The sequence below is a fragment of the Xenopus laevis genome, chromosome 9_10L (assembly GCF_017654675.1).
Source record: "Xenopus laevis strain J_2021 chromosome 9_10L, Xenopus_laevis_v10.1, whole genome shotgun sequence".
Lineage (NCBI taxonomy): Eukaryota > Metazoa > Chordata > Amphibia > Anura > Pipidae > Xenopus > Xenopus laevis.
The window spans coordinates 92,148,174-92,168,598 of record NC_054387.1 but is presented as its reverse complement, the minus strand read 5'-3'; the positions used below and the strand labels follow the sequence as shown (position 1 = coordinate 92,168,598).

Below are 20,425 nucleotides of genomic sequence, written 5' to 3'. Positions count from 1 at the left end.
TCTGTCACCTCACTGTTCCCTTGTTCCGTACAAAGAGACGTGATCGTGACCATTAACTGTGCCATTGCTGGTTTTATAGCAAATGATCTTTTTTATGTGACATTTTTATGTTGCATGTTTTTAACCATACGGAAAAATCACACGAAGTACAAGATAACAGCTTTCACTGTGCAGTTTTCTTTTACAACAGTACAGGCAGGACCGCCATCAGAAATCACAGGGCCCCAAACAACAAAATTTCCTGGGCCCCCTGGGCTGCACCCACCACAAGCCCCACCTACAGGTCCGCCCCCGCCACACAGTAAAAAAAACAAAAAAAATATTGGTGGCTAGGGTTCCCACATGTTAATAAAAAATAAAGATATTGGTGGTCAGGGCCCCCCATAAAAAAACATTTGTGGCCAGGCCCCCCCATTAAAAAATATTGGTGGCTAGGACCCCGCATGAGAAAAAAAAAATTGGTGGCCAAAATTGGTGGTCAGGCCCCCCCCCCCACATTATCAGAAAATTGGTGGCCAGGGCCCCTTAATCATCCATGCCTTCCCGAAGTCAGCAGCTCTCAGAAAGATTGGGGGCCTGGCTAATCAAGTAAGTGTGGCATGGCCGGGCGCCCTTACGCTCGGGCCTCCTACACCTCTCCCCCTGATGGCTGCCCTGAGTACAGGTATTGCATCCATTATGCGGAAACCCATTTTCCAGAAAGCTCTGAATTATAGGAAGGCCATCTCCCATAAGAGTCCATTTTAATCAAATAATTCAAAATGTAAAAAAAATGATTTCCTTCTTCTCTGTAATAATAAACCTGTAACTTGTACTTGAACCAAACTAAGATATGATTAATCCTTATTGGAGGCAAAACAATCTTATTGGATTTATTTAGTATCTAAATGATTTTTAAGTAGACATGGTATTGAGATCCAGATAATGAAATGATCCCATATCCTGAATACCCCAAGTCCCAAGCATTCTGGATAACAGGCCCCATTCCTGTAACAGAGAAAACAATCATATTGGTCTATTTAATCTACTAAAAAATAAATTTAAACATTAAAGTATGGTGACCCAAATTAAGGAAAAAAACGTATGCAGAAAACCCCCAGGTCTTGAGCATTCTGGATAACAAATATGGGACTACTACTACTACTATTTTGCACTACTTTCAGGAACAGCCCATTATTATTTAATTATAAGAAACATGGAATTGCTAACCAATTGCTGGGTAAATATTTAATATTCTCCCTCCACCAGCCTGTGGACACATTGTGCATGTTTGCTGGGCTCCTATCCCTGCTTGGGAACAGAATAACAACCAGTGTGATGCTACAAATAAACACACACTCGTGTAATTAAAATAGAGTTTATTATCTTTTTCGTTTTAATAGAAACATGACAAAGCAAAAACCAAATGAATATTTTCGCATTAGTCTGTAAAACAGAACTGTGGTTTCATTTGCAGCTGAGAAACCTCGGAACCCAAAGTATCTTTGTCTCCTTGTTACAAACAAGGTAGAATGTAAAGCTACGCCGGCTACGAAACGTAAACCATACGTTATCCTTGTGTCATGTCTGTTCTGTTGCTTGGTTTTGGCCTTGGCAGGTTCGATTTTTTCCCCTTCTCTCTCTCACTAGAAAAAACCTTGAGGAAGAATATATGGGCACCTTTTCTACTGTATAACAAAATGGCTGCTTTTGGAAGGTCCAAGTGTCCCTGGTGAATCACTTTTGTAACTAAATAACCACATCAATCGGGCCAGTTCTTTCATGACTTGTCTGCGCCATTTTTGATGTGAATAAGAAATCTAAGAGAGTGTACCTTGCATTCGCCTGTGCATTGCTTCTTTCCTTAGCTCCACAGTATCTATTTCTCTCAATGGGAAAATCGTATTCACTAATATGGCTCCATTTGGTTAACATTCAGCTGTTCATGGGGTAAAAGATGTTTGGTTTTTTGTCTCCTCTTACATAATAAATCTCTAGGCATCTGAAGATAGAACAGTCATAGTTAGTACTAAAAGCTAGATTTGCTTGTGTGTGAAAGCAGATAATATTTGTAGTGTAACACGCTGCTGCTGCTGTTACTAAATAAAAAAGTCACACTGCTGTAAAAGACTACAGTGAGTTTCAGCATTAGGCTACAGCATCAAATCTATTATTTTCTAACCGATGCTAAAACCTTTTAAATGAAGGATTTCGTGGGGCATAAATGTATCTTTAACGTTTTTTTCTGTTACTTCTCCACAAACTATTAGGTTGGATTTCAATGATATTCAAACTTGAGTAGCGGCAATTATAAAACAGTCACCGTCAGGTGTCGCATGATATGGAAAGGATAAATTCATCTTTCAAATATGAGGCCTGTCTCCACCATGTCATTTAAAATGCGATCTGGTTTCCGATGCCACTGAATTTAGTAGTCGGAAAATGCTCTTCCGTTCTGTTACTATTTTGTATCTATTATTTCGGTACTTGGGCCCTCAGCACAACTATTCCCATGAACGGAGCATGTTGCATAAAACAGTCCATATTTAAATGTATGAATCAATAAAAAAAATCTTATTTCTTATAATACATGCAACTGGATTATTCCAGAATGAAATGCCGCCAACAGACTTGTAGAACCCCCACTGTTCTGAATAGGTTACATGGCTCTTGTACTCCCACAATCCTTTGCACACAAGATGAAACACTGCAATGTTGCCATTGGTGGTTGGAGTTTCAGTACATCCCTTGGCTACAGCTGCCACAAAGAATAATGGGCTCAGTCCACTCCGATGCAGGGGGAACAAACAAAAAAGCCACCCTGCGGTAAAGTTCACATTTAAGAGCCCTCAATCAGAACGTTCTTTTTGCAAATGTTGGTGCAATATAAAAGATGGGGAAACAATGAATTGAAATATCGGCAAGCTATTTCGATTATGTCATGGAATAATAACAGCACTGCCTGCATTAGAGTAAGAGTTCATTTTTAACATAATGCATTCAGTTCAGTCGAATTCTAAATGATTTGGCTCAATGGAAAACTTGAACAAAGGGCATCCCCAACATTCATAATGAATTGCTACACAATTGCAAGTTACAGTGTTCCGTTACAATATAAATAATAAAAGAATTTACTTTTGGTAATTACTAGACAATTGTGCCATCAGCAGCAATGGAGGCTTTAGCTGTTCCGTGGATAGAAGCCTCAGGCACTGTATGTGGAGCGAGGACAGTTAAAGTACAACATGAGGAGCAGCAGTGTCCCATACAGAGCTGATGGCTGTAGAGGCTACAAGTTGACCATCGTTGATGTGAACCATATTGAGCCACTAGAGAAAGAGAGAGAGAGAGAGAGAGAGAGAATACACTATACACAGAGAACAGTACAATCCTTTTTTTTACAATATCAGCAACACTTGCAAGGGTTTCAAATGGTTATGAGGTAGGGTCATTGTTCAACAAGGTATTTTCCACAACATTTTCATAGGAGGACGTGGAGATGGTGCTTCTCAAACAACTAATGGAAGGTAAACAGAAACGGTATGAGAAATTCTCCAGCAGCTTTTCCATCGTTACTGTTGTTAAGAGAGAGGCCAGCGTTTGGACGTTATCGCTCATGCACCCACAATAGCCGACAGACACTTTATAACAGGTGGACGGTATTTGATGAACACAGTATCAGTTTGGATAAAACTAGCTGGATTCTCAGGCCTGCCCTATAATAATGAAGAGAAGGCTTGTGTCTGCATGACGTGTTTGAGGTTACTCTTTATACACTGCTCCAGTGGCAGCGAACACGGAAGGTAAACATCACAGAATTCTAGAGCCACCTTTCTCCGAATAAAGATCTTGGGAGATGTTATGACACACACACATGTAGGCTACCGCCATACACTGGGAGGGGCTATTCCGTATATTTTGTTCCCCACACATAAAGCTACTAATTGCTGTATGGTCAAAATCCTCTAAATTATCGTTACTGTTGTTACTCTTGAAGCAGAACTAGTACCCAGGTGGTGACGGCTGCTGCTAAAGGTTATATTTCTGGCACCTGTAGATTTATTGGGGTTTCATTTTTCAAATTATTAGGACTCCTCTTGGCAACATAACACTTTTATTGATAGGGAAACTGCAGTGTTTCAATGTCGGGTCAATGTTTCAGGGTCTTTCAAGAATTTCAGTTTGCTCTTTTACAGTAATTTAAAGTGGTTCTGAAAAATCAATCTCCCGGCTGTAGCTAAAACGTTAAGTTAGGCAGATAGCTAGAAATGATATCTGCTTATACAGAGAATTAGGAGATAAAAAAAGGTATTCTATAATGCCGACACCTCTAGTAACACAGAGATGACAACTAGAGACTTTCAGAGCAGCAACTTTGCAAACAATACTAGAATCCATCTCAGCTTCCCATGCTATGTAGTGTGCAGAACACACAGGGCAGCAAAAATCATAATTCATCATATAGTGCCTTAACAGCCTTAAAATGCATATATTAATTGGGAGCACCAATAATGACAGAGATACAGGCTGTTCCCGGCCATATTTAAAATAGAAAATAAAAACACACATTCCATTACAAACAGACACCTTGTTCCATGAAGACTGAGGACAAGTGAATATTCCATGACTCCAGAACTTCTATAAAAACAAACTCAGCTGGTTTGGACTCAGAGGACTTGTTTCAACTTCATTTGCTCCAACATGGCTATGCCCTGCTAGGTAAGGTCAATGTTAACACTTTGGAGCATTTGCCGGAATAAAAAAAAAAAAAAAAATCAAATAGTAAAACAAGGGGAAAGATAAGAGAAGGCAATAAATTGTAACTATACTCACATGATTAGTGTTTTAAAGATTCTAAAATCGTATACTACATAATGTTAAAAAGTCTCAGTTCACAGCTATAGGCCTACACAGTAAGCAAACAAATGGTAGAGGGTGGTGGAAAGAAATCATTTCCCCACGCTGCTGATGCACCAGTGGTTACACATTTAATAAGAAGACTGTGCTGCTTAAAACAGACCCTCCTCAATGTTCTCATAGTGTGTGCTCCTTAATCCTGAGGAAGGCCTTACTACATTCGTGCTTCCATATATTGGGTGCCTGTTTCCTCCCACAGCCCTCGTTGCTGGAAGACAAAGTCACAGCCGGCTTGCAGTAGTGTGTAGAAGAGTGTGTGGGGAAATTGGTGGTTTGTGAATATCCACACGGCACACCATTTGGATCTTAGCTGCGCCTGGCTCCTGTTCATAGTGCCTCAGGAGATAATGGCATTAGAGCGCCGAATGCCCACTAGGTTATCGGCACTGATTGACCTCCTCATGGCAGCCTTGGATAGATCTTTGTATTTATCCTCACACAGTCTGGAGATAGCCTAGGAAAAATCGTGCAAACACACGTTAACCATGAAAGTACAAAAAAAAACATTTGTATGGACATTAAAGGGAGAAAGGTTTCCATTGTGACAAAATATACTCGTGCCAATAAAAAAAAGTAACGGACATAATTAATGTGGAAGGTAAATGAACCATAGATATTGATTGGCATGTTTGAAAATATAATTTGTTAATGCATAATAATAGTATATAGATAGGTATGCACACTCAAAAGAAGGCAAGTATGGTATATTTAAAATAAAGTTTTACTTGTTTATGCAAATAATACACACAAAGCCACAATAGTAGGCCTGTATAATACAATACATAAGCTTACATGGTATATACCTAACGTTTAAACATAGCCACAATTACATAACAGTAAACAGTAAGTATTACAATTATACAGCAAGGAGCAGATACACCTACCACCAGTATGAGAATGGCCCCAACGTTTCGGCGTAAGCCTTTGTCAAGGGGATTCCCTTGACAAAGGCTTACGCCGAAACGTTGGGGCCATTCTCATACTGGTGGTAGGTGTATCTGCTCCTTGCTGTATAATTGTAATACTTACTGTTTACTGTTATGTAATTGTGGCTATGTTTAAACGTTAGGTATATACCATGTAAGCTTATGTATTGTATTATACAGGCCTACTATTGTGGCTTTGTGTGTATTATTTGCATAAACAAGTAAAACTTTATTTTAAATATACCATACTTGCCTTCTTTTGAGTGTGCATACCTATCTATATATTGTTACGTTGTGGGGTACCCATTGTAGGGGTACCCTTTTGATGTTTGCACCTCTTGCACTGTTTACCTACAGCATTTGCTGAATTGGTGTGCCCTCCACCCATTACTAAATTCTGAATGCATAATAATAGGGCAGATATTGTAAACTGACAAAAGAGTAATTGCAGGAGCCGCATGTTCACTTCCTGCTGCTCTGATTGTTTGGGATGAAAACTAGAATGGAAGAAGAGAGGGGGCCGTACCTTGTATGGCCCCACAAACTAGTATCTGTTCATTTGATCCGTGGGCTGATCAGCTGGATACTGAACAGGTTTGCTCCATGTAAAGCCACCACCATACTGTCAAAGTTCCTGCCTGATCCTTGCACTAAAAATCATTGAGGATGTTGAGAAAGTACTTCTTGACCCCAAAACAGCAATCTGACCAGTCCATTAATTAGTCTTACTACCATGATGATTAAATGGAGAGATGACTTTATCATTAACTGGGGTTGTCCTGGGCCCACCTCCATGTGGCACAGGCACAGAATAACCACAATGGCAGCCATAGGGCAATGGCATAATTCAGTCTCCCAAAATTACCTGAAGTCGCCTCAAGAGGAAACTTCAAGAGATTTTAGAAGACTAAAGTGACAAATGGGCATTATTGCTGGGGGGGGGTTTAAAGGAAATTGGTTACCTGCAGAAGCAGAGATTTATCTCTGGCAATAATTCTCATCATGGAAACATGTAGCATGCTTTTGGAGAGTTGTGCTCCTTTCATTTTATCCTTTGACTTTTTTTGATAGCAAGTTTTTCTTTTCCTTTTGTTGTTTAAATATCTTTTTTATTTTTTGAGCACTGTAAAGTTGATGGCACACAGGTTGATTCCAAGCATTGTGCAGCTGGACAAAACACTTGGAACCACACCTTCAGTCACTACAATAGCAACTGTGCCCACCAGAATTTTTCTAGTGACCTGTGAGTTTAAGAGATGGCCTGGACCCACGTATGCACTCACAGGTCAGGTGTGGCAACTACCAGGGTTTTTTTTCAGCCACAAAACTAATGACATGTCCCTGTGTGACACTGCTCTAGAAAGTGATAACAGATCTGGTTCAATTGCTGCACATGAACGCATTTGAATTCCATAACACAAAGAAGGGGTCTGGAAATACACTTTGGTATTTAAAGCAACATTACATCACCAGTTATATACAGGTGTGCATATATTGTATAAATCACAGAACACCTGCACCAACTTTGCCTGCCATAACAAAAAACATTTATTAGAAACTAGCAGGACTGTGCACTTTTGCAAATATAGCAGGTTATGAATTCATGCAGTTTCTGGAAAAAAAGTGTTCTGATAAGGTGAGAGCGTTTGGTGGAGGCTTTTAAATGATCGCAGAGGTGGGAGAAACACTGGGCACATTACAAAACTGTTGGGTGGGGCGCCCAGCTATAACACTGCCCTGTACTGAAGGCATACATTTAGTATGTTGAGTTCACTAATTAGAGTATGTGAGACTATGGAGCATTCATATATGCACAATCAAAGCAACACACATAAATGGGGAAGCAACAGGCGGACAAACATAATCACTTATGTTCTTTGCTTTAAGATGCTGTCAGTTTACCTCTAGTTTCTGTGCCCTTTCCTTGCTGAGGGGTTCCAGCAGAAAACTAAGGTTGTTATCATCTGCTAGAGAACGAAGGTCAAAATAATATTTGGCATACACACTGGCGGGAACGTTAATGTTGAACTGCAGGAGCTCCAGGAAATGCCTCTCCATCTCATTCCTGAAATTATAAAAATATTTCAAAGTTAAGCAGATTGTTTTTTACAACAGTGCTGCGAAGGGGAAAATATGTCACTCACCAGTCCACAAACACAACCCATTTATTTTACAAACCAAGGAAATGACTCTGGAACAGTTCTGATAACTGTAGGCTTTTACAGTTTTTTTTTTTTTTCTATACCATCACACACACACATCGGACTTCTTACATTCAAGAGCCCCGTTTATATCCAGCACATAAGAAGGTAGGACTTGAGTTCTAAAGGTGGCCATACACGCACAGATATTTATTGTACAGAAGATCTTTCTTACGATAATCTGTGCATTTGAGGTGGGAGACAAGGCAACAGATATCAGTAAAAAGTCTTGGATATCGGTCTTCCCATCGATCAGTCAGTACTGAAAAATTTGAGTGCCCAAACATTGTAACATTAATGCTGAATCGTCAGATAGAGCTAAAGAATTCTTTTTGTTTTTACCTGCATATCTGATGATTCAGCTCTTACTGTTAAGCTGGCCATAGAAGCAAAGATCCGATCATACGAATCAGCGTACGATTGGACTTCCCCATCTCCCGACCTGCCACTAACCATTCCGATCAAATAAATTAGAAAAGAACAGATCAGCTGATGTTCTGCCCCTGACAGCAATCGTACGAAAGTTATGTCCGACCAAAGCTAGTGACAGTCTCCCACTGAAAATCGTACGATCGACAATACATGCAGAGATATTATCGGCAGCCGACAGAAATCTTTTAACCTGTCAGATCGACCAAACGACTGATCTCCGCCAGACGAATAATGTCGGGACTCTCTTCGGGCCGAAAATCGAATCCTCGATTTGTACGATCAGATCTTTGCGTCTATGGCTAACTTTAGTAGAGCGGACAAAATAAGCTTTCTTACGACCCAATGGTTATGGGGAAAGACCATAATTGTAGCATGTTTGGCCACCTTATTTAGTATTTAGCAGAAGAAATATGCATGTTTCCCAAATCTCACCCCAAATCATGAACTGCTTTGAATACACAAAGAGGGGCCAACCCACAGTCTGAGAGCCATTGCTATAAAGTGACAGTGTACTTATGTCAAGTGGTGCGTAGACTAGTCATTTTAGTTCATAATGAGTCATTTACTACTTTAAGTCCCCTATACAGGGGCAGATATAAACTGCTGACAAATTAAGTTACCGGCTTATTGGGCAGTGTATGTGGCCGATGGGCTTCCCAATTGATATCTCGCCGAAAGTCAGGCAGATGTCGATCGGGTTAAAAATCCCATTGGATCGCGTACCTCATCAGTTTGTTGATGCAGCCCTCGATCTGCCCACCCGTGTTTTTCTCGTTGTGATCCGATGGTTGGGCCCTAGGGACCACAATCAGATCAGCACGAAATCGCCCATGTCAAGGTGGGCATATCAGGGAGAGATCGGGTGTTGTTCTCATGTCAACCACTAGGTGGAATGGACATTTTTAGCAGTGCACAAAACAATTCTGAGCTAATTCTGATCTGTAGGTTATGGAAACCTACTTCAAGCTGCTTTTTGGAATGGTAAGGGTAAGGGTGGTGTGTCCTCTCACTGTATACAATATATTTGTGGCTAAAGTTCCCACTGTATAACATATTTAGGATGAGGGGATATTGTCCTTGACTCACTGTACATTATTTAGAAACATGTATGGCAGTACAAGCTCATTCAGAGAGTGTGAAGCTAATGGTGCATAGGGCAGTTCTTCGACAGTGCATTTTAATTGGTAGAGAACATCATTTCCCGCAAGAGACAAAAAGCCCCGTCTGCCATTATCCTTTTTTTTTTTTGCCTGTTCCTGCACTTGCTAAAATATGGTTACTCCTCTGGCATGGGCTAAAATTTTAGCAGAGTAGGGGCAGCAGCATAGAAACATGGAGGTGCCACCAGTTCAGGCAGCAGAGGTGTCAGAGAAAGAGCTAGTATGTAGTTATTTGCCCATTTTTCTGTTCATAGGCTGGCCAGACTTGCCTTGGTTTGCATTATATCCGGAAATGGGAGGCAGCAATTAAAAAAAAAATGGACTAAATCTTATTGAAGCACAGGTAACAAGGTTGAAAAGATTTGGGAATGTAAGAGAATGTCTGCCTCCTGTTTAAATATCAAAATGAATATTAAAAAAAATATATATAAAAATCTATTTTTGTTTAAAGGAACAGTAACACCAAAAGTGACACTGTTTTAAAGTAATAAAATATAATGCAGTGCTGCCCTGCACTGGTAAAACGGGTGTGTTTGCCTCAGAAAGATTACAACAGTTTATATAAACAAGCTGCTGTGTAGCCGTGGGGTCAGCCATTCAGTCTGATAAGGTGAAAAGGCACAGGTTACACAGAACATAACAGATAAACTGTGTAGAGTACAATAGGTTAAATTCATACACAGGAAGATAAATAGGGGTTAAACGGGGTTAAACACCACCGATGGCTCTGACTGAAAACCTCTCATATAAAATAGGACTATTGTTGCTATAAAATATTTATTAGTAGGTGCTGGATGAACAGATACAAACTTTAAACATTTTACAAAAGAAAAATTCCTTTTATGAGGTTACTGGTCCTTTAATGTGTATGTTTTCTTATTGTTCAGATCACGTATTTATAAAACCCCAAATCAATCCACAGCGCCGTACAATAAATGGGTGTATACATTAAACACAGATTTGCATACAAAAACCCCGACAACCAATATATGAGCTTTATCCATGTTTCTGAAAAATGAGTGACCCCACAACAGAGACTTTAGAATATACCGGGGTGCTGGCACAGAGGTGCACAACATTATACAAGTAGCTTACAGCCTTAACCCTGTAAATGCCAGTAAGCCTGAAAAAGACAGAATAGGATATTTGCTGAATGTTATTTGTGAAATAAAGAGGTTTAAAATACTAACCAGATGTATATTTTGCCATGGTTCTGCCTGTAAATGGTTAATTCCAACTAGTCTGCCCCTTACAGTCCTGCACCAATCACTTATTGCTTTAGGTTTTGTATGTGACTGACAGAGAGTCTTGCACATGCCCCCCATAGTGTAACATTAAAACTGCAATGTTTAATTCTGGTTATTAACACAGTAAATGTATCTCAAAATAAAACAAGACTCCTGTGCTTATATCCTTTTAGTACTTGAAGAAAAAAAGTTACTTTAAAGGAGAAGGAAAGGTTAAAACTAAGCAACCCTTATCAGAAAGGTCCACCTAAATATACCAGTAAACCCTCAAAGAAATGCTACTCTGAGTCCTCTGTCAAAAGATACACTGCATTTCTTTCCTTCTATTATGTACACATGGGCTTCTGTATCAGACTTCCTGCCTTCAGCTTAAACCTCATTGCCCTGGGCGTGAGCATGCTCAGTTTGCTCCTCTTCCCCCCCCTCCCCTCCCTTCTCTGCTATAATCTGAGCCCAGAGCTATGAGTCAGCAGGGATAGACTCAGGCAGGAAGTGATGTCACACCAAGCTTATACTGACACTGCTATTCTAAACAAACCGAGAGTTTCTCGAGCTGTTCACTCAGATATGGTAAAACATACTACAGAATAAATATAGCATTCTCGCTTGCACTATTGCAGTTAATCTATTGGCAATAAAATGCCTCTGTAGCTTTCCTTCTCCTTTAACACATTTTCCTGATTTTACATTTTTCCGGATTTTACATAATTTTTTCCTGGTCCCCTAAAAAACATAAAATGGGGGGTTCTACTGGAATGCATTTATCCAAAAAAAAGAGAAAAACTCCAACCATACCAAAAGGACAGAAGTACCCCAGTGCTCCATGGTCCCTGAGCTCCTAGGTCCTAAAGTGTTATGTGTCATATGATTGTTTGTGCAATAAATAATCGTTTCATATGTGAGTCTACTAATTGTATTCCTATATTGTTCAAGTGAAAAGATGTAACACTTTATAAAGCAGAGTATATGATATCCAATGTGCTTTAAAAAGCACAAGGTTGGGGGCAATTTCCAGCCTTATCTGGATGGGTAGGCACAAATGAATATCGATAGCAATCTCAAACTGGATATTATGATACATGGGAAAAGGAGCAAAAAGATCATATAGTGCAATCCTGTTTATTGCATTACAAATAATGAAGTATGAATCACAGCCCAACCGGCAAACCATTTATAAACTACAATGAACTTGCACCATATGCTCTTTTACCTGTTCCTGTTCTTTTGACTGAATAAAAGGAAATCTTTCCAGTAGGGTATGTTTGTATAATAAAAAAAGCAGTACAAATATGGTTTGATGATTTTTACACTATTTGGAAATGGAAAGATTTCATATATGTCAGTATGGAAAAGACGTGGACGTGGCCTCATCATAAAATAATTAGGACAGCACAAGAGATATGTGATGGAGATGTAAAGCACTTTATTATTGTAACCAATCTACCAGATACAATCCATTTGTTGTTTGGGAGCAGCTCTATTAGTGCAGCTGTGCAGACTCTCTCTCACAGGCAAGGAGACTGGCTATAGTACAACAGATGAAAGGAATAATACTTGCGCTTTATTATCTCCAATGAACCCGGCAACATTTTCACAAGATTGATAACAGGAAAGGTTTTATTATTATTACTGAAGTACAGACCTACCAACAAAAGAGTGGGGCACATCACCAAGGCAACAAATGGATCAGTGGAGAGCTGCGGCCATTATCTCAGTGAGAAAGGACTCTTGAAGCAATATAGACTCTGCTCATGATAAATAAATGCACAGTGTGCAAGAAGGAATTCCCCTGCCCCCTTTCACATATATATCCACATATATACAGCAGGCAGCTTAACAAAAGTTATATATATATATATATATATATATATATATATATATATATATATATATATATATATATATTTTTTTTTTTATTTATTTATTTTTGCCTTGGCCCGTTTAAGGATACAGAGATAGGTCACCAGCTTTTATAGCCATATACAGGCATGGGATCAATTATCCGTAAACCCGTTCTACAGAAGGCTCCATATTTTGGGAAGGCTGTCTCCGTAGACTCCATTTTATCCAAGTAATTCAAATAATTATGTCCTTTCTCTCTGTAATAATACAAAAGTGCCTTGTACTTGATCCAAACAAAGATAGAATAATCCTTATCAGAGGCAAAAAATCCTATTTGATTCATTTAATTTTTACATGATTTTATAGTAGACTTAGGGAATGAAAATCCAAATAACAGAAAGATCCCAGAAAACCCCAGTTCCCCAAACATCATGGATAACAGGTCCAACACCTGTACTTAATACACGTTTGCTTCATTCCCTGCACCTAAATCTCATCTCCTGTTGTCCATCTTTCCTGAACCCCCTAATGCAGCAACCCCCAACATCTTGTGCCATATAGGGGCTTTCCTCAGCTATCTGTGCCTCTTCACCATCTTTTGCCTGCCTGCACCCAAGTAAGCGACACAGTTTTTACACCAAGCACACACTGATGTTTATAAAACACTTTTTTGGGGGATCACAACAGAATACACACAAACATACATTTGAACATTTTCATTTGTATTTCCCCAAAATATATGGTTTTCTGATGGTAAGGAGCAATTTGTGCCCTGAAATCTGAAGTGTGCTTATCTGCTGATGTGCTTTAAAATGTAGTATTGTACTGCTGTGACAAAAGTTTACAAATAAGAAATACATTTGATTAAAATGACTGACATGCTGTCTGTACTTTTCTATCATAGACTATAAGAGTATAGAGCATAATTTCTAGGGCATGTGCACCTGTATTAAAAAAAAAAAAAGAAAGAAAGAAAAAAAGGGGGCAACGCTAATGCGTTACTATAATATATACATTTGAACAAGAAATAGCAGTCTGCTAAAATGAACAGGCAGTTCCAAGATGAGGGGCAAGCCTATAGAAATGTAAATCAGCGTGTGTTTAATAATCAGCTGACCAGAACACTAATGAATGCACTTTGCTGCTGCTTTTGTGCTTACTCTTCTAATACGTTTTAATTGCAGAGGGAACAAAATATTGTAATTGCACAATGATAACGTCTATTCATTTTGTTAGAGCAAAATTGTACCTATTTTCAATTGAAGGCTGATGCATTACAAGAGGGAAATAGTTCCACAAAATGAAATAACATGGATAGTAATTAAATGTAGGAAGGTCATGTAGGATATTTCCTATAATCCTGCTCAAATACTTCACGTAACATTTCATATTACTATAATATTGTTTATAAATGAATTAATTGCATAAATAACCCAATGTTGCTTATTTAGTGTTAACATGCTGTCCTTCTTCAGAGTCCTGACATTCCTACGTAACGTTGTTTTGAAACACCTGCTGTGTTTTAAAACAAACAATAGCAATTTGCACACAACTGCATTAATATCTCCTTTACGGACTATTGTACAAAATTCATGAAGGAAGCTATTGAGAATGTCATTTAGCATGATTCAGCTTTCTGGTACCATTATTTTGAGAAGAGAGAGAAAAAAAAAAAGAGAAACTGCTCACTTGTCCTTTACACTGGTTTACATTTGCTGTCTGAGGATGATCAATCTAGGGAGAAATCTTTATGTCTGCTGTAGATATTAGATTATATTCCTATGGGTAAGTACAGTTAGAAAAAAAAAACTTACATATCTTCAACAGTGATATCCTTCAAGATCTGGCAGTAATCAACATTCCACACAGCTTGATCATCCCAAACTTTCGAAGCAAGAAGAATGGCTCCCAAAACAATTCGCTTCCAGTTACTGGGGCAAATGTCAATTTCAGCGTAGGTTAGAAGCCTTTCCAGGTAAACCTGCGGAACAGAGATGCTAGATTTAATTCAGTACCTGCAAAATTTATATTAATCTAAATGGTTAGTTGCCGGTCAGAAGATTGGCACGGACGATTGTTCACCCAAGTATGTTGGGACAAGAATTAATGAGATCTGTGAATATTAACAGGTGAATGTCTTTCATACCAGTCACTACAAACATTGGATGGGTGTGGTTCCAAATGGCTTTAAACAGGGGTGTAAAACAGCATGTGTGCCATTAGTCTTATGTTGCAATTATTTGGAGTCAGCGGGAAGCTTATGTTTACTATATAGTCAGCAATCTCCATCAAAAACTACTTTAACACCCGTAAGGAGGATTATTAAAGATATACTGACACCAGAAAATATTTTTTTTTTATATATCATAACATTGTCTTTGAATGCTATTCATAATTTTGCCATAAAAGTATTTGCTTGATGCTTTTACATTACCTTTCTTACCCCCTATGAGGGGGCTGCCATATTTGTGCAGCAGTAGTCTGTTTGCAGTACAAACGCTAACAGACAGACTGAGATGGGACAGTCAGGTTTAGGATCTTCAAGCCTTGCCTTTTTTGCGATTACAACAAACTTGCATTAACTAAATTTACAGTGCATGTCTTGACACAATGTGACCCAAAGAGCTGGGTAAAACCTAATCTGTTTTATTCTTACCCAGCTGGCTTCAGTAATTGTTTTATGAAGGCAATACATAAGGGTAAAGTCTACTAACCAAGATTTACTGTGACACCAGAAATAATTATAGATAGTCTATGTAAACAATAAAAGAGCAACAAACAAAAAACTTACTAAAGTAACAATCGCACACTCGGCTGTCAGCTGTGCAGCACTGAAGAGAGTCCTCACAAATCGGTAGATGTGCTTATGATCTGGATCATGTTTACAATAGTCATCAGTCACCTCTTCACGCTGTAAATTAAAAAAAGATGCTAATTTGAACATTCTAAAAACTCCATGAGAAAGCCCGCTCACAGATCCTACCAACACATACGTAACTTCTAAATCTATTGCAGATAATCTAACTACAGTTCAATAACCCCTTAGTTTTCCCCTAAATTATGTAATAGGACTTCAGTCTATGAAGAATGGAAAATATCTGGAAACCATAAAGTAGGAACATACAGCATAGTAAGCGTTTACATTCTAAATACAACCCATATTCACCATCAGCGAGTGAATCTGCTTGGCCTTTTCCTCAGCATTTGAAGAACATGAAACAATGTTAATGAAAAGGAAATGAAGTATTTGCTAACCAGACCAAACAATAGCTAGGCGCTCCCCCCATTAAATGGCCGCAACTCATACAGACATGCGTTCATTTAGAACGTAATGACCCCAAAGAGCCAATAGTTCCAGCTAAATGGTTCTACCCAAAACTTATTATTGCTGTCTGGCAATGCTGGGGTCCTAAGTGCTATCTGCAAGGATTTTATATGTCTCTTCCCCCCCCCCCCCTATGCCTGTATTCGTTTCATTTGGGTACTTCCACACTCATAAAATATACAGGGACCTTAAACAGGTAGTTACCCTTTAAATTAAAATTTAGCATGATATAAACAGTAATATTCTACGGTAATTTGCATTTTGTCTTGTTTTTTGTTAAAAATCTTTCCTAGTTTGGACTTTTAGCAGCTAATATTTCCTCCCAAAAAACAACTAGTTAACATTTTAAATGGCAAGCTGAAAAAAGAAAAATATATAAAATACAATAAAAAAACATTTTAGACCAATAAAAATGTTGTTAAGAGCAGTGCATTGCAGAACACACTAAAGAGTGAGTTACCATTTAAAATGGATCTTGATAAATTCAGGTGTAGCGAAGTGTGTGTAAGTGATAGTTAACTTCAATTGTAAGCTTCGCTGGGGCAGGGACTGATGTGAATAATGGGTAACCTCTGTAAAAAGTTCTTTAGAATATTATGGTGCTATATTAAGGATAATAATATTTAGCTTTTTTTTTTAATTACATTACTTTTGTAATCTATTTAAAAAAAGCAATGGACTTGTTTGGACAGTACCTTACCCATAAATACAGCAATTAGGTCTCCCTTATCTGCCTTCTCCTACAATAAACACGTTCAGGCCACAATGCTACCTTAAGGGCGATGGCACAGATTTAAGATGCCCATAATCTCTCCATGTGCCAATGTTCTCAAAAGACAAGGCAATCTGCCCTTAGGTACTGTTGCTTATTTATGAAATAAAAAAAGTGATAAAATGCTGATAATTAGGCAAATGTCCATGGATTTCAGCACAAAATAAGCAGCAGATAGACATTAGCTGAGGTTTAGCAATTTGGGGCTCTATCAGCTAAGCAGATATTACAGAAGAGAAACACCTACATGGAGGTTAAAGCAATTGGGGCTACTTGGGAAGGGGTTGCACAAAGTGAACCATGTGGTGGTTTTGACTTTCCTTGGGAAAAAACAAAAAAAAAACAAACATGTTTTATACATTGTTGTGAGAGTCCATAGCCTTTGATACAACTCTAGAGGCTGGATAGCATATTAAAGATGATCTTAGTGTTCAGAAGGGCATTCCTTTTGCACTTTATATGCTTCCCAAAACTGCTGCTAAGTTTTAAACATTTTATGAGTTTGAACAGGCAAGTAGTGTGTATCAGTCCAAAAATCGAGTTGTATTATGATACAGATTTAAATAATTTCAGACTGCCATCTAATGGTCAAATTCTAAACTGCAACAATGGTCTGATATATGAATTTGGTTTCTAAACAATGGTAACAAATGGTTACCAATCTGTAAAAGTAGGCCAGTTTTTTTTCTCAAAGTGCTTTCAGCACTGTAAAAAAAAAATAAAAAAAAATTCCTGAATAGTTAAAATACCCTGTAACTTGCACTGCATTCTTTTTAAAAAAATTTTTTTCATTTTTGGGGGCTCAACTTAGTTGTGTGTTAAGAGCTCAGTGCTGTAAAGCTAGGCATGCTTTACCATCACTAGACAACATTAATAAAAAAGAGCTAAATGAGATATAATGCCCAAATATAAAGAACAAAATATATAAAAATTGCTTACCTGATAAACTGCCTGGTGCTCCTGTTCTCTTTAAACTTCACTGGCCCAGAATATTTTTGTTGTAGCTCATTCTCTGCAATCTACTACTTCTTTCTTCTTTTCTTTGGAGCCCAGGCAGGTGTGTGCTCAGTAGTTTAAGTACAGCTTTTCCACTGTACTGCACATGCACCTAGCTGGACCAAAAGAAAACCAGCAGAAGATCACGGAGAATGAGCTCCTACAGTGCAGTTTTAAGCAAACAGGAGCACAGCCCAGGGTATCAGTTAAGTGATTATACACCCCCCAGTGATCAAACCTTTCCTTGTTCTTTAACTACTATAGGTCCAACAAAGCTAGTATGTGCCTTTGTTGCAAATAAAAGAGTTAATTAGCTAGGAATCCCTTTTCGAAGTAATGCTACCTTGTATTTTGAATATTAATATTAACCATCTAAACACAAAAAATACATCTACATTAGTGATGTGCGGCTATATCGCTGTCAAGGAACAAATCTTTTTCTAAACTACAGGTTCAAAATTCTCAATTGGGATAAATCTGGAGTTTTCTAAGAAATAACAGCCAGCAGTCTCCAGTAGCTAAGGCAGTGTTAGATGAAGGCTTTTTGTGTTTGGTCATTATACTTCACCTGCAACTACTGTAGGAGTGCTTTCAGCCAACCCCCCCCCCCCCATAATTTTAAAGGGGACATAGAGCATAAGACAAAATCTCTCTAATCTTGTAGCCAGTTATGAAAACTACATGGTACTGGCTGCAAAGGGATTATAAAAACGGCCCCTTTATTGCCTGTGTTTCATGTAAGTGGTGGGTGTCTTTTTGCCAAAAGCACAGCTCTGGATTTACACAGGCAAAAATGGGCACATTTAGCATAACGTTAGCATGGTATAGAATGGGATATTCTTACATTTTTGATTAGTTTTAATTTTTTTAAATCATTTACCTTCCTTTTCTGCATCTTTCCAGCTTTTAAAATAGGGGTCACGGATGCCGCATCCTAAAAAAACGATTACTCGGTAAGGGTACATTTATTGTTTCTTTTGTAATACTTATTTTCTATTCAATTCTCCCCTATTCATCTTCCAGTTGCTCACTGAAATGACTGCCTGGCGGCTAGGGTAAATTGGACCCCAACAACTAGATAGTTGCCAAAATTCCAAACTGTTGTTGAGCAAAAATCTAACTAATTCAAAAACAATAGCCAAAATAAATAAATAAATAAATGAAGAGCAACTGCAAATTATCTCAGAATATCACCGTCTGCATCATACAATAAGATAATTTAAAGACGATCCCCCCTTTAACGAGAAGACACTTTATAAAAACAAAATGCAACACAGGCAGGGAAGTTCCAACGTATAAAAAAAATATAACCAGAGGTGTACAATATGATTGTAGGGTGTGATGAATTGGAACACCAACTGGAGCTGGGCCTTATCACCACAAAACCATGTTCAGTCTTATTCCATGACCAGCATGAAAACACTGACTGTGGCTAAATGCCTTACCATCGAAATTTGATTTGGGCCCCTTAATGTTAAGAGATCACAACTGAAATAATTAATTTGCCATTCATTTCTTTGTGCTGAAAAGAACATAATGCATTACTTGTTTATAAAAGTCCACACAGAGTGCAGTATGATTGCTTCCAAACATGCTACTAAAATAAGTGTGCACATTAATAAGGCTCCCTGTAGAGAAAAACCACCGAGAATGTAATGGCAATTCCAAATAAAACATTTATTTTACCTCAACGATAGATATAGAGATATAGATATATATATATATATATATATAGATATATATATAGATAGATATATATATATATAGATATATATATATATAGATATATATATATAGATAGATATATATAGATAGATATATATAGATAGATATATATATATATATAGATATATATATATATAGATATATATATATATAGATATATATATAGATATATATAGATAGATATATATATAGATAGATATATATATATATATAGATATATATATATATATAGATATATATAGATATATATATAGATATATATAGATATATATATAGATATATATAGATATATATATATATATATATATATAGATAGATATATATATATATATAGATATATATATATATAGATATATATATATATATATATATAGATAGATATATATATATATATATATATATAGATATATATATATATAGATATATATATAGATATTTATATATCTCTCTCAATTTATATGTGTATGAGTAAATAAATTATTGATGTAATTTCTGTCACATGAAAAGTGTGTATTATAATAAATAAAGTTCCCCTGTTGAAAATCTGAAGCTATTACAGGTCACATTGAAGTTCCATGACCTGCATAAAGTTTTTATACGGCCCTGGAACTTCTCGGTGACTTAAAATATCCTAATACTTCATTGCATATATATCTTTTAAGGGCATCCAGTCTATACTTACTGTTAAGGGATGCAACTTTTCATCGAATATGTCCAAGGATCTATCAGAATCTCTGCAAAATAAAAAGGAATTAGTTAACTAAATGGCTAAATTGTTTCAAGACATTTGTTAATTTCAACAAATATTCAAGATTTAGGGGCCTATTTATTAATCCTCAGTTTTTTTCTGGTCATGTTTTTAAAAGGCAAAAACTCATTTTTAGCTATATCTTATACCCCAAA

General features: G+C 37.5%; 1 protein-coding gene across 2 annotated transcripts in view; it reads right to left on the bottom strand.

Annotated features, from left to right (window-relative positions):
* Positions 1-1,343: 1,343 nt before the first annotated feature.
* ccnyl1.L (cyclin Y like 1 L homeolog) overlaps positions 1,344-20,425 on the bottom strand; it is a 43,768-nt gene continuing 24,686 nt past the window's right edge. The window contains exons 6-11 of one of the 2 annotated variants that reach the window (XM_018234246.2): positions 20,205-20,256; positions 18,678-18,731; positions 15,496-15,615; positions 14,519-14,685; positions 7,725-7,887; positions 1,344-5,350 (exon numbers count right to left, since the gene is read on the bottom strand). In XM_018234246.2, coding sequence (XP_018089735.1) covers positions 5,234-5,350; positions 7,725-7,887; positions 14,519-14,685; positions 15,496-15,615; positions 18,678-18,731; positions 20,205-20,256 — 673 coding nt within the window. In that variant the 3' untranslated portion in view covers positions 1,344-5,233. 2 annotated transcript variants of the gene reach the window in all.